We start from the raw sequence: 27,521 nt of genomic DNA, 5'->3' as shown, positions 1-27,521 counted from the left end.
ACTAGGTAGGAAGGTCTAATTTAAACACGGTATAACTTCTTAACTTAACCTGTGTAACGTGAATCTTGCGTCCAAATGGATGCTCAGTTCTTGATATCCCAATGAAGTCTCTATGTCAGAAGTCACCAGTTGGCGCGTGATAGAAAAAGCGCCACAATGCGATGTAGCTCTAAACTACAACCATAAGCCGTGCCAACCTTGAAGCAAACCTCGCGGCCATGTCTACACTTTCAAGCTTTGCTGTCTTTCTGATTTTCCTTTTTCCATGTCTATATATAGTCGCCGATGTGGGGCTGTGGACGCAGCTGACCTCTGTAGTGTTTGTAGCGTTGCTGTCATGGTTTGTTAGTGATGTTGTTGTGCCGGTGGGTGTGGTGGCTGGGGAGGGCAGGGCAGTGTTAGTGACTGGATGTGACACTGGATTCGGTCACGAAGTCGCAAAACGGCTTCACGACTTGGGCTTCACGGTCTTTGCCGGATGTCTGTTCAAGGTAAGACTACTTGCTGTAGTATTGCCATATGATAAAGTGTGCCGTTACAATAAATACTACAATCTTTGTACAGGCGGAGGGAGGGGGGAAGTCTGCACATACTGTATCACCCTGCAGTTTGAGCAAAATCCGCTGGAGGCCCTCAAACATTATGTCTTTATTCACCAAGGCAACTGACAACAAATTATGAAAATCAACCTTAACTATGGGTCATCCCCATCACAAACCGATAAACTAACTAGACAATGTAAAAGATTTGATAAAAACTTAAAGTTCCTTGAGTAGAATGTAAAATTTTGTATATTATAACGTTACATACGGTATTGGATGCACATGCAATGTAAGGTAAATCATTCCAGGTCTTGTGGATATGTACAGGATTGAGCAACCGCCATGCATACCTGTTCCATGTAGGACAGTGGAGGTGAGGGTGCACGTGACCTGGCAGCCATCACTTCTCCACGTCTCCATGTCGTACAGATGGACGTGACCAGCGACGACAGCGTATGGAAGGTGCGTCAGTATGTGGAGGCTCACCTGTCTGATGCAACCTCAGGTGGGTTAGCCAGGTGTTAAAAGTGGATGGCTGATCAGTAAACAATTAATTGTATAAAGTTGCACTTTTCTATGATGATATTGTACCATAATACCATCTTCGGGTAGGAGGTGCTGCCTGCAATATCCCTGTCTTCTTTGTACCCTCACATTCTCATATGCTGTATGATCCCCGATGTTTGTCTAATCTGGATGTAAACTTGTTTACAGTTTTTGCTTCAGTGACTGACTGCAATAGGGCATCAGTTATTCACAGTCCAAACATAATCAGATAACAAGTGACAACATATTGTCCATACTACATTAATGGCCTTGTTCCTTGCTTTTATAGGCCTGTGGGCCATCCTGAACAACGCTGGTACGTCCACCTATGGTCTGGTGGAGTGGTGCCCCATAGAGACCTACAAACGGGTGGCGGAGGTCAACCTGTGGGGCACAGTCAGGGTCACCAAGGTCTTCCTGCCACTTGTACGGAAATCACAAGGTGAATAATTTACTCCTTTTAACATAAGTTGTACAGAGACAAAAAAGTACCCCAAGCTCTCAGTGCACTGCAATTTGTTGGAGAAAGTCAGTTTCTTACATTGAAAATCAGTATGCTATTTTCTGTTTTCCTTCTGTATCTTTTTAATAGTTCCCTACAAAAGAACAGAAAACAGAATGGTGTAACTGAAGGGGATAATTTATAAAGGAAGGCAACGAATACATAAAACTAGTTTGATACCTTAAGGTGAACTGAACATTTCAAATTGTCACTCATCTAATATGCAGACACATACATAAACCTACAGACACTTTGATTGAACTAAAACACTAATTTTCGAGACATGCCTTTACAGGCCGAGTAATAAACATTGCCAGTATTCTGGGCCGCAGCTGTGTCCCGTCCCGCTCGGCGTACGGCATCACTAAGTACGGCGTGGAGAGCTTCTCGGACGTCCTGCGGTACGAGATGAAACGGTGGGGCGTGGACGTCAGCATCATCGAGCCGGGTAACTTCATCAGCGCCACCAACATCTTTACAGAAGACTCTATAGAGAACACAGCTATGGTATGTCCAGTCAAGCTGACCTTTTCACTCACAACAGAATGATAAACAAGATACTGTATATGTGAAGAAGCGTGAAGAAAACTCTCTTGTACTGGACAGACTTGAGAGAAAGATTTTACCAGGAAAGTGGCTCTTACTCCTCCCATGTCATTGGCTGATAATAAAATATAACAATAACCCTAGTAAGGTCAAGGACACCCTATGTAATGACCTTGGCAAGGTTGAGAACAGGGCAATTGAGCATTGAGCAAATGTCATTGATGAAATGCAAACTGCTTGCCAATTCATAACTCCCCAAACAAAGTATGATATTCGAAAACGGTTTTCGGATACCAAATCTAGACATAGAGACCTTTCGAATGAGGCCAAGTTTGGCCTATTTGAAAACACTTGAAAAATATTGAGGGTTACGGCTAGTTAGCCTTTAAAACTTTTTACTCCCCAGCAAAGCACGATATTCGAAAAAGGTTTTCAGATTACATTGTGTGGCACAGACTTTAATTTCATTTGTAGGGATTGCAAATGTGCAAGATAATCAGATTCCCTTGGCTATGGTGGGTTAAACAAATGTATATTTTCAGGAACTTTGGGATGGCATGACAGATGAAGTGAAGGAGGCATATGGTAAGAAAGCCCTGGATGACTACAAACTGCTGATGCACAAGTTTGCCACTAAGGGCAGCCGTGACACCTCACCTGTGGTGGACACCATGGTGGCGGCTGTGGTTGCTGTTAAACCCAAAACACGATATCAAGTCATGCAACCCTACTGGCACATCAGGACCTTCATCATGACTCATCTGCCAGAGTGGATAGCAGATAACATCTACATCTACTGAGGGGATTCACAAAAAGTACCTAAATATAGTGGTTATATTTCCAGAATATCATATGGTGGAACTTGCCAAGCTTGTTACTTACATCCTTAATCTTTTTCATATTTGTGTTGCCCCGGTGTATGCTATCGATCTCTATCAACTAATACAACACAATGCTGTGGGAGGGTCTAAGGTAAAGGTTAGCCACTATTGATTATTATATTTGCATGAGTGACATGCATACCAAAAATCATTCACCTCCTTTTATGCATTTATATTAGAGCAGGTGTACAATGGTTACTGTTTACATATCTTTCTCTTTTGTAGAATCTTACACTAATCAAGCTCAATGGAAGAAAGTTGGAATCCACATTTGGGGAGTTTGAAACTTTATTTTACATTAGCACACATGGGTCTCAAAGAGAACATATCACTGACAGCAGACAGAAAACTAACAATTGGAATCTACTTCATTCTGAGCACACAATAGTTGTTCATTTTGAGCACACAGTAGTTTTCTACTCAAACATAAAAGGCTTCTGGATAATTTTGAGATCTGTGACATGAAGTTGTGTAATCTGTTAAACTCTTAGTTGATATTTGAGTCTGCTGTCTTTATTCCTCTGCATCTTCATAGCCATCAGGGAGGGCGTTGATGTGTTTGTTGTGGAAAGCAGACTTCTGACCATCACCCCAAGGGAATCCCTGGAAAATCAAGAACAAAGTTTTGAAACCCAAAATTGAAATATAAGTGCATAAAATTGAATATACACAACAACATATAAAAAAGGGGCCCTCCCCAGATTTCTGCAGGTACCTGTCTAAACTACAGTGGGTAAAATGTCAGATTCCGATAAATATTTTAGGCTGGTCAGAAATATGAACACTAGCATGTATCCTCATTTCTGAACATAGAGTAAATTTGAAAATATAGGGTAGCCTCATAACCACTGTTTAGATTTACCCATCTAAACTTTAGCTTGACAATTGACATCTCTCCACTGAAAAAAATGGTGCTAGTCCAAACTGCCCCCCCCCCTACCTTTAAGCCCATGTCTAAAACAGGCTACACCTTTTGATCAAACATACAATAATATACATGTAGTACAGTACCCTGTTCCCATCACCAATCATCATCATAATCTACCCATCATCCAACAAATAATGTACAATCGTGAGACTGAAACCTCACTGAAAGAAAAGGCTAAATTGTTCATCATTGGTGACAGGTAGATACGAAGACGGCAAAAATCCATGCATCTGCAATAGGCAGATGCCAAACACATTATTTTTTAGCCATGTCAGATTCATTATGTCTCAACAGCCACCATGCTAAATACAAACTGCTGAAAAGCTGCGCACTGCAGATGAATTAGTGATACCTTGTAGCATAAAAATTGAAACGCATAAGCTTGTAAACAGTAAAGCAAAGCATAAAGACGGCAAAGCAGCACCAGTGAAGGCTCTAGTCAATGTACAGATCCTCCCAACATCAACCAGTATCACAGTTGCAGGCGACTTGTTGAGAAGAAAAGTAATGACCATGGCTAGAGCCTTGTGGTAACGGACAAATCTATTGCCAGAAGCGAAAGGAGTTCTGCAAAGAGAACCACATGTGCAGCTTCCCATACAAAGGGTTAACTGACAGCAGATACTCAGTGCTTGTCCTCATAGCCGACGTCCGGCAGAGCATTGCTGTGAGGGTTGTGGAACAGTGATTTCACACCGTCGCCCCACGGAAATGGCTGGGAAACAGAACAACACAACAATAGTCTATACAATGTACTTGAACTCTTGTTATTTACATCTGAACTATAGATGATGTAATTGTAAATGTGTTGCTTATTTGTTATTTGTTATTCATTGTTTGTAAAAGTTTTGGCAATCCAACTCACCAAGGGCTGAAAAACTCCTACCTCGGTTTTAATCTTCAACAAACCAAGCCAAGGGGGTTGGCTTTTCAGCACACTCACCTTCTTCGAAAAGAATCAAATTAATGCTACTGATAATAATCTGTACTAGCGAGAAATATATAGTACAATTACAAGTTTTACAACTTACATAAGTTACAACTCAACAAGATGAATTAAAAAGACTTAAATGACAGAAACCTAGCAAACGTTGGCTGATATTCTGTAAAAAAAAAACACATTGTTTCAAAGATTGTTCCACTGCGATCTAAAATGAACAGATGAGAGAAATCAGTAAGTGGGCACTCCTTGGTGACCTGCCCTGTTCCGTTACCTTGCTTCTGATCCGCAGGTGGGCGTATGGCAGGAACTCTGGCCGGGGATGCTCATGATGTTCCTTTTCCTTCAAGTAGGCGTTCAGCATACACACCGTCAGCGCTGGCAGGGCCACGAAGACAGACATCTTCTTCCACAGGTCCATACCACCTGCATGGCAAGAAATCACATGTTCTCAACACACAGTACACACAAATTATATATAGTACATATTATGTTATTCTATGATGAGCTTGGTTTAAAACAGAAAAGGGAAATCATAGAACCAAAGCTGCGTCATTGGGGGTCATAATTTTCATGAAGTGAGAAGGGGATCAACAACTATAACTATCTAGTAGCTGCCAAGTAGCTGATTAAAATTTAAATTAAATATTTCATACTAGGTTCAACTTTCAGCACAAGGAACTGACAGGGCATGAAGATTATTTCAGGACACGTTGAAAATGCCATATTTTATTTGACGACATGTTTCTGTGCTGTCTTTTCATTATATTGTTCCTCGTTAGGCTAAACTGCTGTATTTGTTATTGACAAGCGACAGTCACGTAGGCCACTTCTTTTTACGCCACACAAGATGGCGGTACGAGTAATGTAACCTAACAAGGTCAAATTTCGCGTCACTACAAGTAGACCTACAGGGAAGTACACAACTCCAACCGCGCTGTAAAAGACACACAAGTACCTGAGTGTTCTCCACCAGCAGGTGCAGCCCCTGAGGCCGGCCTGGCGGGGGTAAACTGCAGGCGGGAGCGGACAGAAGTCCGGAGTACGTTCAGCATCGTCGCCATTTTGTGTCCTTCTTGTCCGTGTGGAATGACGGGAAGTCACGTGACCGTCCAAGATGGCGGCGCTCATGTGGAAAAAAATCGGAAACCTAACAAATTTTGTGTTTTCTTGGTAGTCCTTGGTATGTAGATGATCCTTTATTATATAGGTAAGTGATATTGTCGCTGTTTGTTACAGGCTACATACTGTCACCGTTGTGTTCATCCTGTCAATTTATTAAATGCTGTTTAAAGTGCTGTTATTGGCCTGCCCCTCCCCATAATGTGGGACCTTTTTTCTTCAAGTTCAAGGCCAGGCTAAGGCTATTATGAGATGACAAAGAAAGGACGATCATGGCGCAACAGAAGGAGGAAATCCAAGCAGAAAGAAGAGGGTGTCCAACTTGGTATGATGCCAGAATCTATATTATTATACTCTTTACATTTTATATTTCATATTCCATACTGTGTTTGTTATTAACGTTAACGTGTTACTTTTATAAAATTATTATTTGGACAAAGTCATTTGTGAATAGCAATATGTGGTGCAATACTGTGTGTTGTTGCTGCTCTATTCTCTTGAGATGTTGAAGGGCAGGCTCAAACATTGTTATTAGAACATGACAGGTGACTGAAATAAGCTTGTATACAGCTATAATAATCTATAGATAAGTGACACACATTACAGGATGACCATGATGTTGGCCCAATGTGAGTAGTTTGACTTTGAGAACAGGTTAGTCTGTGTAACACAGACTCCAATGTTTGGGGCTTAAATGACGCTCCAGGGGGCCAGATGTTGGGTCGGCCACTGCTATAGCGTGAATCAGTCCATTATTAATAAGATAGTGATTTTTCTGTGATAGCCTCACTGATGTCCAGAGATGACAACATTGAGCTGATGAGATGGCTGAGGAAGAATGGCTTTCGGGAAACTCACCTTGTTCTGACAGACTTTCCAGGTAAGACATACCTCACATTGTATCTATTGTATGCCTGCTGACAAAGGAGGTGACTGAAGGAGCAATGTTAGGATTGGAGAAGCTACATAACAGTCAAGGGTAATCTTGTTGTGTTTTCCTGAAAGTATTAAATGAATGTAAAATGATACCACACAGTCAATATGCATTTGTGTTCTTAATGACATAATTATATTTGATTTGCTATCCTTAATCTTGCTCTTATTATTATTATTGATATTCATTTCATCATTTCTTGCCATGTTTCCACTTTGTCATACATTGTATGTTCATTTGATTTTTTTCAGACACAGGGAGAGGAGTCATGACAACCAGAAATCTAAAGGTAACAATACTTGCTTTCATTTTTTTTCATAGTACACTGTATGTCAAGGATGCTTTATGATGAACACATCACTCTTGTTGATAAATTGAAGAAATAATGATACTTCAAAACTAACCACAAATTTGCTATTTCTTTTCAGGAAGGAGATTGTATTGTAAGTTTACCAGAAAACCTGCTCATCACAACAACCACAGTTGTTAACAGCCACCTTGGCCAATACATAAAAAAGTAAGAATCTTTACTGATCATTACTTATATATCTAAGTAATACATTGGTGGATTTTGAGTGTGAAGAGAGACAATTGTAGGTTGTTATGTAATACATTTTAGAGAAAATTGTGCAATTGACAGTTGATTTGTGATCATATTCAAAGAGAATAATAAACATTGCATTTTTTTGTCAGCTGGAAACCACATCTCACCCCAAAGCAGGTCCTCAGTCTGTATCTTATAGCTGAGAAATTCCGTGGGAAGGACTCCTTCTGGTATCCATACCTCCAGACTCTACCAGCATCATACACAACTCCCTCCTACTTTTCAACTGCAGAAGTCGACGCCCTTCCTCCTGCTGTGCGGGAGGCCACCTTGCAACACAGAAAAGTACTGCAGAACTCTTACAAATCTTTGAGAACATCTCTGCACACCCTGGAGCCTCTGTTTCCAGACTGGGAGACTGTTTTTACATTTAAGTCCTACCGTTGGGCATGGGCCACAGTGTACACCAGGTCTGTGTACAAGAGAGGCCCAGGGTGGGAGTTCTTGGACCCCAGTGATCGGGATGTGTATGCCTTGGCTCCATTCTTAGACATGTTGAACCATTCCCCCTCTGTACAGGTAAGAACCCCAGTACCATGTTTCAGTTTTAAATGTTCTTTTCACCTTGGATGTTTCCAATGGATAAATCTGATCATCATAACATACATGTGCACTGGTTTTTAATGATTGCATTTGTGTGCGCGTCTTGAAGGAATATCCGTACATTCTTCTACATGAATTGTTTGAAACATTTTCAGACCGACACTGACTTCAATGTGAACAGCAAGTGTTATGAGGTGAAGACAGAGACAGCCTGTAGAAAGTACAGTCAGGTGTTCATCAACTATGATCCCTATGACAATGCCAGACTACTGATGGAGTATGGCTTTGTCTTACCTCACAATCCTCACAGTGTAGTTAAATTTACTGCAGGTAAGTCACACAGGTGAGCTCTTAATCAGGGCTGTCCCTATGACCCGTCCCTCTGTCCCAGGACAGAAATTTTCTTGTTTACCTCTCAATCTCATGTCTTCTTGCCTAGCCATTGGGCCATTCAATGCCACATTATAATATACATATAGTTTAGAATATGCTGTGTATGTAATTACATGTGCATGCAATTTCCTCATATACACTTGATCAAATACCTTTTTGTCACAATATGATTAATTTCTGGCAATTTAAACGAACAGATTGAATTTAAGAAAAAAAAATTCAGACAAGCTTGTGCTCAACCTAGTCTGTTCTTCCTGTTCAGATGACCTTGTGGCTTGCCTGTCTGTTGATGACAGAAATGGTCTGAGTAATGAGAACCTGCTACAGAAGAAGATGGAACTGCTGTCACAGGAAAGCCTCACTCAGTAAGTCAACAGTTCTGAGAAGTCACTCTTTGTCTTTACCTTAAAAAGCCTTTCTGCTGTTTTCTTATTTTCAGCTGCATCAGTCATTCTTTTAAATGTTCCTTCCTGTATCAACAGGAATCTAAGTTGCAGTACAGAAGGCCTGTCTTGGAGACTGCAAACTGCACTGCAGATTCTTTGTATGGACCATGATAGCATGTAAGTTGTTAGGGTTAGTCAACAAGAGATCTTGCAAAGTGACTTCGGGGGAGGCACTGTCAGGAAAGTGGCAACACAACATTGTAAGATGAATGAGCCAATGATATAGCCTGGGTGCCATCCTATTTCTACCGGGGCTCCTACACTCGCTACCCTCAAAAAAATAGCCTGGGTGCCATCCTATTTCTACCGGGCTCCTACACTTGCTACCCTCAAAAAATGAGGGTAGCGAGTGTAGGAGCCCCGGTAGAAATAGGATGGCACCCAGGCTACCAATGATATGGAAAAAAGGCAAATCTGGTGCATACAAAAGTACAAGGCTGTGAAAAAAAACCCATGCACAAATGGACAGCTGATAGAACTGCACACAAGAAAGATAACAGTAGAAAGAATTCCATAATCATGGCATGATTTAATTATGTTGTATAACACTGTTGTCACTCTCAGTTGTAATTGGAGGATTGTCCTGGGACAGACACCTCACGACCCAGCCCTCAGGTCTACAGTCCAGCTTGTTGCACAGAGACTGATCAGTAGAAGACTGGAGCAGCACTACTCTTTAACACAGGTAAGTGTAACAACTTGCAAGTACATATGTCAATTACTCAATAGCTTTGAAATAAGATTTAGGACTGAGAAGTCCTTGTTGAACTGCCTAGATAAAAAGACATCAAAAATTGTCCGTACGGTTGTTAGGGTTTTTTTTCCATAACCATTTTCTCAATCACTGGTTACAGGTTGCAGAGAAAGTCTTGGACCCAGGAAGCTCGTTGATAAGTATATTCATTTTGATGTTATTAAAAGAAGATCTCAACATACTGGAGCAAAGCTTGCAGAACATAAAATCACATACAGATGGTGACCTCGAACAATGATCTGTTTTTATTCGAAGATGTCTCTTAAAAAGCAAGGATCCACTGTGAAGTATCAGAAACAGGATATCAATGACTAGACATTGCCACAGGAAGTAGTTCTTCTTTTGACTTTATTTGTTTGTTTCACTGCACGCATGCCATTGTACAAACATATGCTCGGGAGGCTCAAAGGATGTCCCGACTTACGCTGTCACTCAAACTGTACAAATTAGTATTAGCAATAGGCTATCACAATTGCCTATCAAATACAGCATATAATTGCAAGTATTTAGGTAAAATTTTAAAATATTGTATAGATGAACTTAGATCTGTATATATGTATACATATATAATATATGGGCTTTGTAGTTTAAGCTATTACTTTATCTTAAAGAATACAAATATGAAACTAGTTTAAAGTCTCTCTCTTTGACTGGTGAGAATGTATCTATACATGTATCAATTGTTTTATCAATATTTGAAAACTTGACATACTTGTTGAAGAAGATGTGGATCTGGTATCCTTTGTGCAAAGACATATGACTTGTTTTAAAAGCTTTCGTATTTACAAGCTGGAAAGCACAGGTCTTCATAGAAATGGTCATATTGAAACATGGTATTGAGGTTACTATTATAGCAAATACCGGTGGAATATATAAGATAAAACTGAAATACGTACTTCAATAAAGAACATTTAAAAAAAAAAAATTAGCATTTTACTCATGATTCAGTTTTCTTCAACTTCAGACCAGCTTGTGCAGACAGTAAAATACTAGGTAAACCTGCACTTAAGCTTCCAATGTTTTATACATGCCTTAACTTGCAACATAGTTCCTCATTAATGAAATATTAAACATATTTAACATGAAAAAAAAGTCTTAAAGCTTAACAAAGATATTCAGTTATGTAATACAAAAATATGTATCAAATACTAGCACTATGTAGGTGCTGGGTAGTGCAAAGGTCTAGCTGATCTTGTGTACTGTACACTTGTCGTATGGCTACACATTGCTGACTTCTTACAAACAAACAGTATCATTGGCACAGCCATCCATACTGTAATATTTGGAGTAAAAAAGTGTGGAATAGGCTATATCGGAACAAGTTTCTTGTTTGGATGTTATTTGTTTTGGTGCTATGTCTGCTCCCTTGAATATGCTCAATTGTTGGCATTGTAGCAGAGTGAGTGTAGCAACCAAGATGTACCAGCAAGCATACTCCAGACCTGATTGTAGTTAAATTCTTTCCTCCCAATAGCCAGTCCCAAAACAGTGAATTGCAAGCTTGTCCCTATTGCTGACTGCTAAGTAAAATGTTCCAGACATTTGCAGTCCTGTCCTCGCTATCTAAGGTTGGACCTTCAACCTGAGTCAAACTCAACCAGCAGAGATGCTGTCATTAACCATAGCCTTTGGCTCAACTACATTGCAGTACAGAACACAAACAATCACAAGTATAAGTATTTCTGAGAAACTACCACATAAAGTATTTGAAGATATATAGAAAGTTACAATGTCATTTCTTTTAACTATAAGGTTTTACTGTTTCACAGTCTATTCAAAGAGTCAAAGGAACATAAAGGAAATATTTTCTTCAAGAAATTAGATTTAGAATCAGAGGAAAATACACATACTGGCATAAGGAAAAGTTACAGGCTTCATTTTAACAGCTGCTGTTATAGCAAAAAAGAATCAACAGTATACGTGTATGATTCTGCCACATACATTGTTATCAAAATGAAAATGAAACTGTTGAATGATGAATTTTGTAGAAACAGTGGCCAATACAAAAGGCCTAAGCTTCTGAGATGTCATTTATCGTTTCTATATCATATACTGATGTGCTTTCATCTGAGCATTCTCGCGAGGCCTCGGGGATGGGGGAGGGAGGGTTGCAGTAGTCTGTTATCGGTGGATGACTGTAGGCCTGGAAGTCTATGGAGCGGAAAGACGTGTCCAGCCGTATACCAGATGCAGTTGTTGGCCTGGACCCGGATTCTGACGTGTCATCCGCATTGTCTGATCCACTCTGACCTATGGAGTTGAAGTCATCTGTAGAAAAAGACAAAAAAGATATATCAGCTATCAGACTTGTCATAGACATCATTAGCCCTGGCAGCTATAGAAGCAGATGCTCTCAAAATCTGCATTATTAGTCTAGTACACAGTGGACTACAACTACTGTGCACACAAAAAATCCAGTTCAAACTGAAATGTTTTTGAAAAAAACAGTTAAATGTTCAAAACAGTCTCAAAATTTGCATTAGCAGTCGTGATATATGGAATGCTGGTTCTCAATTGATATTCATTGGTATAGACAATTCTGTTTCCTTGGAAGTTTAAACCTCTTCGGTTAAATGGTACCACGCATTGACCTACCATGGGAGCCTGCATCCTCTATTGTCATGGCGTGGAAGGCTTTGATGTTGATGTCAGACACACGGGAGCTTCTGTGCAGCTGACTGGGAGTGGACATGGACTTGGACCCCGTCCATGCTGCAATAGATGGGAACAAATCTTTTATAACGCCTTGCCAAATGTCACTGGTTCTGTTACGTCTAAATTGACAAATGCAATATTTGTCTTCCTCTTGTGTACATCAGATTTAAGTAACAATCGTGTGTGATCGAGCATTTTAGCGATGAAGGAATGCTGGTTGTTCGTACCGCTTGGAGTGCCAGGTCTGCCTTTTGGTGCACATGGCAGGATGGTCTTCCAATGGTTCTGGACATCCTTCTTCAGAACACAGTGGAACACAAAGATGAACATCCCTGTTTAAGAGAGAAAAAAATATAAATGTGTCTATCCATTATAGAGTTGTAAACTACGTGTTTGAGATACCAGAGATTCGGTTTCGAAGGAAGCAATGCTTTCTACCATAAGGGATTCCTCACCTTGAAGAGAGTTGACGATGGCAAACAGGTAGCTGAATGTGAGGCTAGCTTCAGCTATGGCGAAGATGGCCAACACCCATGTCAGTCCAAGGAGGATCACCAGTCCTATCGCACCCCTTGTGGAAAGCAAGAACATTGTCATTGGTCAATCTGTGCATAGTTGGGCCAGATACCAAGGAAATAATCCCAGAAATATGTCGTCAAAGACTCGATCTCTGATTCGCGATGTTTTATGGCGTACACATCGGGTGAAATAGAGTGATATCTCAAACCCATTTTCAAGCCATCGTTTACTTAAATCCCACTTGTCACAAGTGACCTCCCGACCTACCTCAGCTTTGTCGTTGTCTCCACCTTGTCGGCCTTCTTGAACTCGTTGGCCGCCCCTCCCACGAGCTGGCGGATGACCAGGCCGAACATGACACAGTTGAGGATAAGCACCAGACACACCGGCGTCAGGAAAGCTCCGTAGAACGCGTTAGGCTGGAGCCAACAACTGTGTGGACATTCAATGTTATAATATTTATAAATACATATTCATGTATGACAATCCGATTTATAAGATACTTCAGCAGTAGATAGGCACTCAATTAGTAGCCAACAAAAGTCATTACTTTGTCATGTTTGTTGTAGCCCTGGTATCTCTACAATCTTAAGATAAGTGTGACATAAAAAGCATTTTGATTGCAATGTTCAATACTCACATCCCACCATACTGGGTGTAGTTATCGACGTTAACCGCCAGCGTGATGGCGACAACAACAGCTGGGCTACCTGAAGGTAATAGAAGGGATCATTTAGGACAAGAATCATTCGGGACATTAGGGTGCCAACTGTCAAAGGCAAAATATGAACAATAGAATGACAGGAATATGTTTCAACAACACTTTGATAATCTGTTCAGGAGACAGAAGATTATGATTGTATGATTATCCAGCCTCTCTAGAGTAGAGTAGAGTAGAGTAGAGTAGAGTAGAGTAGAGTATTATAATATTAAAAGTAGAGTAGAGTAGAGTTCTTTCAGCCAGGTAGGACCTCGACTTCCAGTTCGGGCAGCTCTTCATTTCAGCTTGCTGTCATCTCAGGTTTCTTTGATCCAGAGCTCTATAGCCATGCATCACAGAATGTTGTCCTCATAATCATTATAATTCTTACAACTACTCACCCCATCCAGCGATACAGAACTTGAGCATGAAGTGTCTGTAGTAGGTGTTGAAGACCTTCATGATGGCCAGGTACAGGTTGAGGGCCTCCAGACCCATCCAGGCCATGGAGGTCAACAGGAAGTAGTGCAGCATCACGGCAACTGTCACGCATGCGCCTCGGCTGCCACTGTTGTGCGCAGGCCCGGAGCAGACAAAGAATAGAATGGCCAAGAGCAGTGCGAGGCACAGGTTCATGAGGATCTTGGTGGGGTTGTCTCTCCGGAGCTTCCTGCAAAGTGAAATAAGGTTATGACCTCTGTGACGCTGGATATTGTGTGATCTTGCACTGCAATAGTCACTAATTGTTTGATCTTTTCTGCATTACTTCATGGTTGTAAAACAATCAAGATATTTGCTTTGACAGATATTTAATCTGTTTAAGTGATAAAAACAAAGACGGCATATTCTAAACATCATGAGTGGCTTCAATGTAACACTAATCATATTGAATTAGTTACCTGAAGAGAGAGTACGTGAGTAGAGTCGCGGCTATCCCGAACATGGAGATGGCACACCCCACGTAAGAGATAATCATTAAAGCTGTCAGATCTGCGTCTGATATGTTGTCTATGTTACCATAGATATCCTGGAAAATAATTTGTTTTAATGTTATAAAGCTGTGAAACCTTCGACTTGTATGTTGCACTCAAAAACACGTTCACTGCGGCAAGATATGCATATATAGATGTGTTTTATATTTATATATAAATATTTAAGAAGGCAATTGGGCAAATCTTATCCAAACATATTTACTTGTCACCTCTTTATGTGAGGTGTGAAGATAAATTATATCTGTTGTGCAACTACCCACTTTGTTTTGAGAATTGTTTTGCCTTTCTCTTAGATTCGTCCAATGGTGTCACAGTTTTTGCGTATCTAAGACGAAAATGTCGTGATACAGCGCTTTGCTTTTGTCTAGTAGATACAAAGACCAGCGGTATTTCTATTCTGCGTGTTCTGCTCAGTAATGGCGCGAAATAGGTGTGGGCTAAGAACAATATTTTGCTTCGAGTTACTTTTGAAATCTGATTTATAGTTGACCTGTGTTGCCAAATGCGAGGTGTGCTAACAATGGCATGGTTGCTATGTTGTTGGTGATAGAAGCACACAAAACAAAGAACTTCACAAAGAAGAGGCTCTTCTGAGGGCCACTGTAGTCTTGGCCAAACCAGTGTATTCGTATCACTTTGTCTGGGTTGAGTTTAGGCGGCCGGCTGACATGGCAGACTCGGCACAAAGCAGCGTGAAGGGGTACAGTTTTGAGGACAAACTGGGGATAGGAGCCTGTGGTGCCGTCTTTAAGGCAACCAAAGGTGGAGAGACATACGTCCTAAAGTCTATCGACTTGATGCAAAGTGATGGTGAAACCTCTGCCAAGCTTAAGCTGAAAGTATATGTCAGCGACCAAGAAAAGAAGCGGCTACATAAACGTGCCTCAAAAGCCGCCGTGGAACTCCGGAAACTGCTGGGCGTTCTACCCTTGGAGCATGACAACCTGGTCCGCTTCTTTCACTCCTTCTCCTCACAAGAGAAGCTGTGGGCTGTCATGGAATACTGTTCGTTAGGGAACCTCAACGACCTGGTATTACAGCCTTCCTATGACAGCAACCTAAGCACAAGTATCATGATCGGAATAGCGGACGGACTCGCCCATCTACACGACGTCGCAGATCTACAGCACAAGAACTTAAAACCGATGAACATACTTCTGTCTGGCACTCGGAGGAGCCCGGTACCAAAGATCAGCGACTACGGCATTTCTAAAGTACTCAGTGACCTCAAATGGAGCTCGAGCATGAGCACCACGGACGAACCTGGCACCGGTCACTTCATGGCGCCGGAAGTTGACGAGGGGCAGTCCACAAAAGGCAGTGACATATTCTCAATGGGCGTGATATTTGCAGCAGTCGTTGATCGTTCTTCATACAACTCGGAGGGAACATTTCTTGTGACCTGTGTCGGGTCAAGAGGAAGGCTTGCCGATGCCTTAAAGTCGACCACACTGCAAGACCTCGAGGAAGGACTGGTGACGACCCTACCACACGGCAGTTCCATGAAAGCCCTCATTCTAAGCATGCTCGAACACGACCCTGCTGTACGCCCGTCGGCTGCTGGCATCAGTCTCGCGATCAAAAAGATAAAGGAGGGACAGGTCATCAAGCTGGATGAGATAGACAAAGCGGACAAAGTAGTCCCAAACGGGACTGCCGAGATCATCAGCGTGGATGATGACTTGGCAGAAATGGCAGAACTGGACATCAAGCACAATGAGGACAGTGAAGGCGATAGTAGTGATGATGGTACAAGTGATGAGGACATAGACGGTGGTGAAGGTGATCATGACGAGGAGGACAACAGTGATGATTAAACTAAGAGTGATGCAGGTGGTACTGTTACAACAGTAACATTCAACACATCAAGTTGAGGATACGTCCGGCACAGACTGCGCAAAGGAAGAACTCATGCTGTATGAGAGACTGCTCGTAAAATGCTCTTAAATCATATCATATGCATTGTTTCATTGAATACGCCAAGGTATGCATTGTATTTGTTGCTGCATGTATGTGTTGGAATCATCAATGTTCTATATTTTTGATATTGCTTTGCCATATACATACCACATTTCTAGCACCACATAAAAAGGGGTTTATTATTGTCCTTTGTAATACCACTATTGTGTTTTTAGCTTTAAAATTTATAGAATAACACTAACAATGCAAGTACCTTGTCATTATCTCGGAATGTTTATTTATCTTATTCTTTATACATTGTTTCACGTAGTGTATCCTTGAAATCAAACTGATTAAATTTCTTGACATGTTGAAAAACTTCCAGCAAAAGATGTCTTGTGTTTCCTTTGTTAGTGGCTTGCAATGTTTTTATATTCGTTAGTTCTGCGCTATCATAACACTAGAAAGTGAACCTTATTGTTCTATTTCTATATGTCCTTGTTACAAGAGCTAGGGGAGTCAGAACTCACTGTAAAGTCCATCTGCCCACGGTGTTAGCGTCCCAAATCAACTAGTGGGTTCCACCACATAGCTAATAGGCGTGTGGAGACAAAAGAACAGCGGACGAGCTCTTCCCCTTATTGAAACTCGGCCAACACGAAATACTTGGCAAATCCTACAAAGCGTTCTTGAAGGAGGAAAGTTTGTGGATCGTCATGCAAATTCTGCCAAATGTGTCATCCCAACCGTTTCGTGACGACACCGACCTGAAATGGCGGTTCAATTTACAGCTAATGGGGGGGGGGGGGGTGTGGCTGTTGGGTTTACCTTGCTACACGGTAAGAACGTGCCCCATTGCGGCCAGGAATCTTTCTCTCTGACACTTGTAACGATTGGCGCCTTTGAAATCACCAAAGTGGCTGGTGACATGTCAACAAAGCAGAGATTACACGCGATCAAAGGCATCAACAAAGTGCTCCATGGCGCCAAGGTTATGGAAGGTCATGGAAAGTGCGTTTTATGTGAGTCATGTTTACTGCAGTAGATGACATGCGAGTCCTTGATCGTGCAGCATGACACGGTCTATTTTGTAGCATTGTAGCATACACCTACGGCTTTCGCCACCCTCCATGACCCAAAACCTGAACTAGCAGTGGTAGATGATCAAATAGAATCTCATTCAAGCTAGACTCAAGTCATAGGACTGTAATGTTTAGTTTGACAGAATGATATACTAAAATCTGGAACCTACCATGAGGACGGCAAAGTTGGTGAGATGGTTGCACTGGCAGGTAATTAGGCCATGTTGGTCACTCGCCAATTGACACCCCTCTCTGGACCAGTCTAAGGACGACAAGAATCATAAAGCAAATTAGGCCCACTGCAATCTGTTTGTGTTCCTTGTGATTGGCAAATTAATATCTGCTTGATTTGGCTGCTAACTTATGATGAACGAAAAAATGAGTTTTCTTTGTAAAAACGTAAGAATAGAAGACTGTGTACTTACCATTTGCTGACGTGTCCCAGAACACACATACAGGAGTGCCCTGTTAGTGATATAGTAAAAAAGGATAAGTAGATAAATTCATATGTTTGTCTATGATAGATATGTCCAACAGATCGAGGGGTATGTAGTCATGAATTGGAGAGAGGAAGTTAGCAATCCGTTTGTGCATATAAACTATGAACTGTTTCAATCTGTTTGTTACTCATATGATTCCTACAGTTCAACGTCAATTGGCAAAATCTTAGATAAGAAACTTAGCAGTATATCTTCTTCATTCATAACATAATAACGATAGCATCTGTATGTTTTAACGTACTAACCGTTGTTGTAAGTCTGCGGAAGTTGACCTGTACGGGATCGTGCAGGTTTGTAACGTGCATCCCTCCCACCGTGGCCGAGATGATGGGAACCTGGAGTTCCATCATACTGAAGGAGGAATTCCCGTCCGCTTGGCTCACGAGCTGTGCATGCAATAAAAAAAAAATCAATGGTCATGAAACCAGTACTACGTGCTGCAAATCAAACATATACAAATGAGGAGTAGTACAGTACTGTTACATTCTCCTGAAACTACACGAGATCTCAATGTCGTCATGTTTAAGGCGTATGTCTAATATAATAAAAATGGCTAGCGCCATTGCCGATGAGGTATTAGCGACTTCAATGTTTTGATCGGATGTGATAGCGTGTAGAAACTAGCTCCTTTTAATGTCAAAACTAGTAGAGGCCTTTTATGCTATGTACAAAGGCCGTTCCCGTAAGGTTCTCCCCACAACCAATTCCCTATGGAATGCATTCGCGGAATTTTTATGATATTTTCAACTTAATCGCAGTACCACAATGACGGCTCCGTGCCTGAGGCGTCCTCAAAAAATAAAAGTAGGACGTTAGCGTAAACTTACATCGAACATTTTGCCACTTCTGTAGAAGGTGAACTGCACCGTTGGTGGTTCTGATAGTATCACCTGGTCCAGTAACGTCGTGGGAAGTTTTATCGAACTGAACCCTCCTAGATCTCCGTCGGACACATCGTTCAAGAATATCTCAAATTCCTGCAAAACGGGAAGAAGTAAAACAAGGAAGTAAAAGCTACCCTTCAAAACCAATTGTATTCGTTCAATATGTACCTAGATCTGTATGTATGGAGTTTAGGTACTTGACAAAGGTTCAAAAACTATTCCTTGCCGATAAGGGGAAAATACAGGCTTCTTGATTAACATGTTCTTGCAATTTAGTGATAAAACCACAAGAAATATGTCCGAACACTAACACTTCATATCTTACAATGATGACTTTCATACCTGATCAGACTGGTAAGACCGCCTATCGTCCGTCGTCTGTTTGACGAATGCGGCACCGGGGAATTCTATTGTTTGGAAAACTCCAAGACCGATAGCGATGTCTCCCGCCGTTGTGACGAATGTGTCGCCGTCAAACATTGTGTTGAATGTCATTGGCTCCATCACGCTCATCAGCCTGTAAAATGATGCAGAATGCAATCAATCAATCAATCAATCAATCAATTTATCAATAATAACGATGCACAACAGTCTATCTAGTTCTATCTCCCAAAACTTGACATCTCGGAAAAATGTACATTGATACGGAGTTATGCAAATAGGGGTACTATACGGGGTTATATACATTCATGCGAAGTTTTCAACTGGTCCGGAGTGATTCATCCATTGATACGGAGTTATACATCCATTGATAAAGAGTGATACATACATTGATACGGAGTTAAACATATCTTGATACAGAAGTACAGTATCCATACTTTGATATGGAGTTGTACAATGTACATACATTGATACGGAGCTATACATAGATTGATACGGAGTTATACATACATTGATACGGAGTTGTACATCCGCTGTGCCTCCAGTAGTTGCTCCTCGTCAGCCTGCATGAGGTTACTGATACACTGGAGAGTGGTGGAGCACTGCTGTGTGTCCAGGGACGGGGCGGCAGAGATGGCGGACAGGGTCTTTGCGGCCAGGGCAGTGTCGACCAGCGTGAACTGGTCAGCCCAGGACGTCCATGTCTGTAGCTCGTCTATATTGTCCAGTACTATGATGCGGAGATGGGAAAAGTTGGTTTTTTTTCGGATAAACAAAGATATAACGTTAGCATATGTTGGAGGACTAGAAAGACCAGGTGCTGGTCAACAGATATTTCTCACTCATGATTACTTTCGCCTGACCTGTATATATGTCTTTTACCGGACACAAGCAGAGAGATGTACCGAGAGCAACAGTAACAGGTTGCTGTGTAGATGACTGTGCAGCAGTTTCGTCGCTAATATAAATATTTCTATGCTCTATTTTGAATATAGTCTAATTTACCTCTTTCGGGCGGTAGGTACGCGAGCTCACTCAATCGCTGAGTCACCCTGTTGGAGAAACAGGTCGTGATGTTCGGCGTGCTCCAGGCGGCACCCTCTCCGAATGACCAGACACTGTGATAAATGTGCATTGGAACAATCATTTGTAGCAGATATGTGTATGAGTACATGAAATCTTGCCTAAATAAAACCTTCCAAAATCATCCCTGTAATGCCCAAGAAATATTGAGGAAAAGTAGCATCTAGCTTACATGTAGGTATGCTGTGCCAGTTAGTTAGTCATTCAATCAGTAAGTTAGTTAGCCAGTCAGTTAGTTAGTTAGTTTTCGACATGCTATCCGAACGCACCATTCCCTGATGGCCGTCCCGTCACCCTCGGGACACGTGACCCGTGCTGTCGTGTCGATAAATGTTCTCGGCCAGGTGAACAGGACACTCTCCTCCTCCGGACACCACGTGGCCAGCGCAGGCGTGGGCGGGGCTTCCGTGGTCGCCTCTGAAAATGAACGATGATGATTACGAGGATCTATATATATTATGCTATAAATTTATTTATTTATTTATTTCTGTTTTCTTTATCCAGGGTGGACGCACTCAGTGCTAACCGCACTGCTTTTCAGGCGTGCCCTGCACAAAATAACATAAACAGACTAAATAACATAACAAGGAAATAACATAGAATAATGAACAGAAAGTAACCAAAAAAGATAATATATACATAACCGAGCGTCGAATCCAAATCATAATCCTTAAATCATAGTCGATATGGCAGGCCGGGTCTGGAGGTCAGAGGTCAGCAGTACTGTCTTACTTGTTTTTTAAAAGTTTGGCCCGACGTAGCCGCTCTAACTGTGGCCGGCAACTCATTCCAGGCAAATGCACCCCTGAACGCATATTTTCTCCTACCAGATTCTAGGCTGACTTTCGGGAGTTGCAAAGATAAGTTTGAATTATGTCTTGTTGCATAAGTGTGAGATGTTCTGACAAATATCTGTAGGTATTCTGGCACTTGTTGGTGAATAGATTTTAAAATAGTTTGCAGGAGGTGCATTTGCCGGCGAGATGCGAGGGAACTCCAACCTAAAACAGACAACTGTACATTATCCACATGTGCTGTACGTGACAGACCGAGGACAAGCCGTGCCGTAAATGTAAATGACTTAGTATAGTATTTGTTTGCACCTTCGATGCCGTCGAGGAGCTGTTTACGTTTTCTGTACTTATGCCTGTATTTCATTTTTGCTCATACGCCTTAAGTTTAAGACATATATTTGTATGAATAAAAATATTCTTTGTACACAACCAAGTGATTAATTCAACCGACGTTTTGATAACCATCTTTCACCTTTCTCAGGACAATTCTGACTGGTTCACATTACACTGCAGCACAGGTGTCGCTGCTTCAAGATGATGCAATGTGAACCAGTCAGAATTGCCCTGAGGAAGGTTACAGATGGTCATCAAAACGCCGGTTGAATAAATCACTTGGTTGTGTGCAAAGAGTCTTTTTGTTTAATGACTTACCAACCTGATGAAACTCTTCATGGATATATTTGTATGATCAGTTTGCAAAGCAATGCTTTTCAGACAAATGATGTGTATCTCACCAGTGACAGGAGGTGCAGGAGTAGTCGGACAGATCATTTCCCTCACGTCGACGCTGGTGAGACTCTGTCCGTTTAAGTTGCCTGGTGACAGACACTGTGGGTCGTCCTTCAGAATGTCGCTCCCCGTGCTCTGAACCCAGCTGGCTAGCCACCGTAAGTTACAGTCACACTGAAAGGGGTTGTCGCGCATGTACCTGTGTGTGTGTGTGTGTGTGGTGGGGGCATGGAGTCAAAGTTTAATTATGATATGTTTGCTTATCAAATTTCATTAATAAGTACAGAAAGAGATCTAGACGTGTAGCTAACGATGCTCAACTAGAATGTAATATGTCCTTTTGCTTTCACTGGAATATCATTGACCGTGGTATTCAATTGTTTTGATATTCTATGACTGGTCCTGATATCTTTCTAACTACTGCTTCTAATAGTGCTTGAGCTAATTTGTAGTTGGATGAAGATAAAGCTTTGAATCATAAGTGACGCATAAAGATCTAGATGATTCATCCATTTGAAAATGGCTAGGTCTACCGGTATAACCGTCCTTCGGCGTAACACACCATGTTCTCAGACATTGGTTGTATCACACCGATCGACCAGTCACACCAAATTAGAAACCATTCATTGGCTTTGCTACAGGCTCTCATAGCATAAATGAATGATAAACTAGTACTACAACTGTCATTGCTGCATCTACTATCAAATATAGATGTTTTGACTAGTAAAGTAAAGTTTTCATATTTTGCTACAAAGGTAATGTTTGTTGAGGAGAAATAGTATGACAGAAAGATTGGATCGCTACCACCACTCACACTTCAATTAAATTGGGAATGTTGTCAAAAGTTCCTTCCTCCAGATTTGTGAGAGCGTTTGAATGTAAGTATCTGAAGAACAGAAAGACAGACATCACCAGAGCAATGGACAGAGTGAACCACAGCAAGTTTCGATCCATGCAACCTGTTGAAAAAAAGCTCGAAAATAGGGCACACCAAGGTTCGGTTAGACATAGTACAGGCTTCAGGGCATCAGCATGGGATAGAGTAACAGTAATCATTGTGATGTGTGGCATGGGTAGAATTAAACATTACATCAACAATTTGTTTATTATACATTATGTTGAAATGAATTAAAATGTTTATCTATTCTCGTTCATACTAATTGTTCTCAATATGCAATTCCGCATTGCAATATTCTATTATATTACATCGTAATATAGAATTACGCTAAGACGTGATACAATATTATTATGGTGTTGTAATTAGATTCGTGCAGCGCAAGAATATACCATTTGGGAAGATATGCTTCGTGTTGAAAACACGTACAGTTACTGTGAACGGTCCATCTAATGACAACACAACAACGGTGTCCTGAAATACTTACACAAAAAGTAGATCCGCCAAGTCTACAAAGGCATTCAACGGTACCCTAGATATTCTGTTGTTGCTCAATATTCTGAAAGAGAAAGAGAAGCAGCAAGATGTAATAGCAACATAAATAATATTCATTGACACAACGACATCAGACAAAAAATAAATGCAACGAATTCCAGTATGTCTTGTTTTGTCTAACCGGAGTAAAAGTTGTTTTAAGTGACTTAGTTGAGCGAACTCTTGGCATTTAAAACCGTAAAAGACGGACTGCTAAAAACCACGTTAAGTCAAAGTGCAAACAGGGGTCGAGAAGGTCTGGTAGATTATGGCGTGGCTCCCATCTTACTAACACCTCAAACACAAAAACCGTTTCTTCTCTACCAGCGACCAAAACAAACAAGTCAGGGGCTTTTAAGGTAAAAGTATCATGGGGGCTTGTTAAGTCTTGAGCCGTTCCTACGTGCGACAGGAACAACATTTCTACGGTGAATACGTCTTTGGGATGACTTTCTTTAAAAGTCCATGTCGTGACGTGGATCATCCCGCGCACAGAAGAGTCTTTTGATGCGTCACACGCAGAGCTCTCTCCTTGAAAAGACAGAGCTCACGAAACCCTTTATCACGAAAAGGACGAGGGATAAAACTGTCAGGATTTGTATGGAAGGTGGATCAATGGTGGGGGGTGAAACATGTTTTAGTCCACCTTTCCTGTGCCACTTCTGCGTCACACTTACGTCTTCGTGGAAAGTGTGTTTGTAAAGAACCACCACCACTAAGCTAATAATCAGTTGTCACAAACTGCGAACTGAATCGGGAAGGCATAACTGTACTCATCTGGAGCAAAGAACCTGTTCGAAATTTGTACCTCAAATACGGCAGAAGATTGTAGATTATAGAATGATAGAAATATCCTTAATCCATATATATATATATATATATATATATATATATATATATATATATATATATATATATATATATATATATTTAAGTAGAAAATAGATTCCCTAACTTTAGACATATGAGTAGCACTGTAAAATTCATATCCGTGCCTTTTGGCTGGCTATAGCTAAACCCATACAATAGTACATTTTCACCATTACCAAGAAGCTAGAAGAAGCCGCTCCTATATTCTATACAATAGTACATCAGTGTATATTTATACATATGCCATTATTGTGGTCTGTACTTGGCTCAGTTGAGCAAAATGTACAATAAAAGTCTTCATTCTTTCATTATAATGATTCACTGGAAGATGTGTTAAGCAATAAATCTCCCACTTCCATTCGGCCCTGTTTCATAACTGTGAGCCATACGGAAAGAACCGTGAAGTCTGATGCATATTCTATTGGTTTCTACGAAACTACTGAAAAACTTGAAAAATGAATGACATGTATAATGTTGACTACATACACTGCTTGTGCTTCTTGTGGGAAATTGGTGGGAACTTCCTCCAACTCCCTGTCCTGACAGTCGATGTTGGTAGGATCGCTACAGTCGCAGACGTCACACGCGTCCACTGCGTCACCGGGTCTCACCAGCACCAGCAACATTCCCAGTAACAGGTACACTGTGGATATCCGTAACGATCGCGGCATGATGCTGGCGGTCATCACCGACATGAAGTCTCTCCGTTTTTCTTAGCGAAGGTGGAGGACGAATTCTTTGGTCTTTGGAAAGTCGAGTTTAATCTGTAAATAAGGAACATGCGTTAGCTTCGGCAAATGAATCATACACAGCATGTCAAACTGAGCTATGATTCTATCCGTGGCAATGTGAATACTCTTTACATGTTTGGAGAAACATACTGTTTGAATGTTTTATTGTTATCTTTTAAGTGTCTGGTGGAAAAACATACTGTTTGCATGTAATATTGCAAAGACGTTATCAAGTCCGTTATATCCCACTGTAGCGTCAGCTCAAGTCACATACATGGAAAATCACACCCCATACTTGCTTTAATACCCTGAATTTTACAGTAGCTTGAAATAGTGTTTGTTAATCCTAGAATTAGGACGGTGCTATACATTATGACAAACGCAATTGACTCCAACGTTATATATCATACGTATACCACAAGATATTGTCTGAGACAAAGAGCACGGGCAAGTAAGTGGGTGGAACAAGCAATGAAAATAAGATTATATGACATTCACAAACCCACAACTCAGATTGATTAAGCTCCATCACTATGACTGTGTTTTTTCTGCCTTCTTCAAGCTCACTTCTAAGAACACCCTTGATGTGAGACTTGTGATCTGCCGTTTTTAGCCCTTCAAGGAGTCATGCACTCAAAACAATGTCCTGCTGGAAAACTAGTGATGTTAGTGAAATCTATGCAACACTAAAAGTACCCTTAGAATATGCTTGTGTTCAGACCACGTTAGTTTCTGTGGGTGCAGTGGCTTCGGTGGACTGTACGACTAAAAGGGAGACTAACAGACTGTCCGGAGAAAGTTTTTACCTTACAGCTTTGCCCCTTCAGTGTTAAGTTATTCAGTACACGATGCTTTAGGGTATAATACGTATCCTGCAAAAAAATTGTAATTTAAGTTAAGTCTATACAACACTAAATGTACCCTTCAAACACGCTAGTGGTCAGACCACGCTAGTTTCTGGTAGGTGGGCGGCTTCGGTGCACTGCACGACAAAAAAAGTGGGACAAACGGCCTGTCCGGAGAAAGTTTGTACCAACACAGCATCTCCATGCCGCTTGCCACCAAATAGCGTCATGAGAAGCGGGCGCCATGACACGTCTTGTTCCATTGCATAGCATGAGCACTTCAAGACCCGTTCAAACATATCAGAGAGTTTAACTAGCTAACAGGCCTGTCCCACGAACATAGCGCCCTGAATGGGTGTTGTCTGAGAAAACATCCGAACACAATAACGTCTGTTTGACAGCGGCCTCGATCAATTTACGATCAAAGCCATAGCTGAAGACTGCACCACTTTCTACACCATTTATCATTGGTTATTTGTTGCATTGTCTTCACCTTAAATGTGTCGCACATATTCTACTGAAGCAAGGTCCTAAAAAACACGTAATTATGGATACGAAACCTTCTATCGACCAACTCAATGCAAATTAATCTACATGTATCCGCAAGTTGACATCAAGTGTGATATAACACTCTCACAGAGTCCAGGATATACTCAACGATGATGACTGTGTTTTCCACTTAGCGCTACCATAAAAGGAGGCAATCGAAGCGTTTCCAATAGACTTGATTCTTTTGAAGAGGGCACTTCATTAAATGTCCTTGAGGTGACTTCACAACTAGCCAAGCCTTCTCCTCTGGTCAAAAGCCGGACAGACGCACACAACAATCTCACAGTTCCTGTAGGGGGGAGCTTGATGAGGTAATCCAATATGGCGGCCTCGTGGTAAAGGAGACTCCAATTACGAAAAAAAACTTTGTAGGCATACTAGATAAGAAAAAGCTGCGTAACACTATAGCTTAGATGTAAAGAAATTCAACCGCAACTTCAGATATTTCAAATGTTCTTCATCGGATTGAGTTTGCTCGATCCTGACAAGATTGATTAAAGAAAAGATTTGCTTTGTCCTTTTAGATTTAGCCTGATGCTCAAGAACGGTTGCAAATGATTTACTCAAGGTTGCGTTTTTATTAGGTTCGTGTGTTTTTCATGATTACTTCATTTTATCGACAGGTTCCGCTTATAAACCAGGATGGCAGGTACAACTGTTCTCTTGAATTCGTTTCATGGTCTAGCAAAGAACAGGGGATTGGAGACTATCGTCGAGGCCACGAAAATCACACGAAAAACACTAGTAGAGTGCCGTCAAGTAAACTTAAACTTAGTTACTTTATTCTGCTAAAATATGCGATATGGACGTTCTCTTTCCTTACCTTCACAAAAGTCCTGGTTCACTTTCCTAGGTAGTCCAAACTTGGTCGATGATAACAATAGTTGTAATCCACGTTCAATGGTGTACACGAGAACGTTCTAACAAAAAAACGCTACGCGGAAAGTCTGGAAACGTCTCCTGGAAAGTCTCCCTAGTAGGTTCACATCTCCTTAATACGTTGTCTCCAGTGCTGACACGGTAACAATGTACGTAGGCATTCCCATCTTCAACCCGTGGAGTCACAGGGACACCAGAGAACTAAGCGCGAGCGCCGCTCTGTGCGCTTCGCTGTCGATGACCTGGCACAAAAATGTCATGCATGACCGGCGCCCAGTCCGTGGTCTGCGGTCGCGTGGCCGAGCGACAATCACCTGAA

The 27,521-nt window shown here is 41.3% G+C and overlaps 5 protein-coding genes across 9 annotated transcripts; 3 read left to right on the top strand and 2 right to left on the bottom strand.

The window, feature by feature from the left end:
• The first annotated feature begins 32 nt into the window (after positions 1-32).
• LOC136434298 (D-beta-hydroxybutyrate dehydrogenase, mitochondrial-like) lies at positions 33-3,519 on the top strand. Its single transcript, XM_066427023.1, has 5 exons — positions 33-491; positions 906-1,047; positions 1,378-1,530; positions 1,886-2,097; positions 2,679-3,519. The coding sequence occupies exons 1-5, from the start codon at positions 219-221 to the stop codon at positions 2,934-2,936; spliced, it is 1,038 nt and encodes a 345-aa protein (XP_066283120.1). The 5' UTR covers positions 33-218; the 3' UTR covers positions 2,937-3,519.
• On the bottom strand, positions 3,288-5,988 carry LOC136434335 (cytochrome c oxidase subunit 6A, mitochondrial-like). Of its 3 annotated transcripts, none has more exons than XM_066427131.1 (4): positions 5,844-5,988; positions 5,160-5,311; positions 4,547-4,660; positions 3,288-3,620 (listed from the first exon to the last, which is right to left on the bottom strand). In XM_066427131.1, the coding sequence occupies exons 1-3, from the start codon at positions 5,947-5,949 to the stop codon at positions 4,571-4,573; spliced, it is 348 nt and encodes a 115-aa protein (XP_066283228.1). In that variant the 5' UTR covers positions 5,950-5,988; the 3' UTR covers positions 3,288-3,620; positions 4,547-4,570. The 3 variants fall into 3 exon arrangements, with proteins under 3 accessions (XP_066283228.1, XP_066283219.1, XP_066283211.1); XM_066427122.1 differs by having other exon boundaries at positions 4,562-4,660; positions 5,844-5,987; XM_066427114.1 differs by lacking the exon at positions 4,547-4,660 and having other exon boundaries at positions 5,844-5,986.
• On the top strand, positions 5,979-10,317 carry LOC136434258 (SET domain-containing protein 4-like). Of its 2 annotated transcripts, none has more exons than XM_066426996.1 (11): positions 5,979-6,068; positions 6,232-6,332; positions 6,792-6,887; positions 7,193-7,230; positions 7,370-7,458; positions 7,635-8,064; positions 8,244-8,418; positions 8,744-8,846; positions 8,964-9,044; positions 9,492-9,612; positions 9,782-10,317. In XM_066426996.1, exons 2-11 carry the CDS (start codon positions 6,260-6,262, stop codon positions 9,917-9,919), a joined length of 1,344 nt encoding a protein of 447 aa, XP_066283093.1. In that variant the 5' UTR covers positions 5,979-6,068; positions 6,232-6,259; the 3' UTR covers positions 9,920-10,317. The 2 variants fall into 2 exon arrangements, with proteins under 2 accessions (XP_066283093.1, XP_066283087.1); XM_066426990.1 differs by having other exon boundaries at positions 5,980-6,095.
• On the bottom strand, positions 10,012-27,521 carry LOC136434221 (adhesion G-protein coupled receptor G6-like). 2 transcript variants are annotated; one of them, XM_066426974.1, is made up of 21 exons: positions 27,147-27,521; positions 24,685-24,962; positions 23,282-23,353; positions 22,714-22,785; positions 21,905-22,098; positions 20,646-20,793; positions 20,299-20,411; positions 19,804-20,023; positions 19,255-19,429; positions 18,856-19,005; positions 18,274-18,414; positions 17,954-17,993; positions 17,699-17,790; positions 14,455-14,582; positions 13,957-14,225; positions 13,496-13,565; positions 13,123-13,287; positions 12,792-12,907; positions 12,564-12,668; positions 12,277-12,393; positions 10,012-11,949 (listed from the first exon to the last, which is right to left on the bottom strand). In XM_066426974.1, exons 2-21 carry the CDS (start codon positions 24,891-24,893, stop codon positions 11,693-11,695), a joined length of 2,853 nt encoding a protein of 950 aa, XP_066283071.1. In that variant the 5' UTR covers positions 24,894-24,962; positions 27,147-27,521; the 3' UTR covers positions 10,012-11,692. The 2 variants fall into 2 exon arrangements, with proteins under 2 accessions (XP_066283071.1, XP_066283072.1); XM_066426975.1 differs by lacking the exon at positions 22,714-22,785 and having other exon boundaries at positions 27,147-27,517.
• Positions 14,800-16,827, top strand: LOC136434275 (serine/threonine-protein kinase pdik1l-B-like). Its single transcript, XM_066427005.1, has one exon. The coding sequence runs from the start codon at positions 15,216-15,218 to the stop codon at positions 16,362-16,364; it is 1,149 nt and encodes a 382-aa protein (XP_066283102.1). The 5' UTR covers positions 14,800-15,215; the 3' UTR covers positions 16,365-16,827.

This window comes from Branchiostoma lanceolatum, chromosome 1 (assembly GCF_035083965.1).
Source record: "Branchiostoma lanceolatum isolate klBraLanc5 chromosome 1, klBraLanc5.hap2, whole genome shotgun sequence".
In the NCBI taxonomy this organism is placed as follows: domain Eukaryota; kingdom Metazoa; phylum Chordata; class Leptocardii; order Amphioxiformes; family Branchiostomatidae; genus Branchiostoma; species Branchiostoma lanceolatum.
This window is presented reverse-complemented; position numbering and strand designations above follow the sequence as displayed.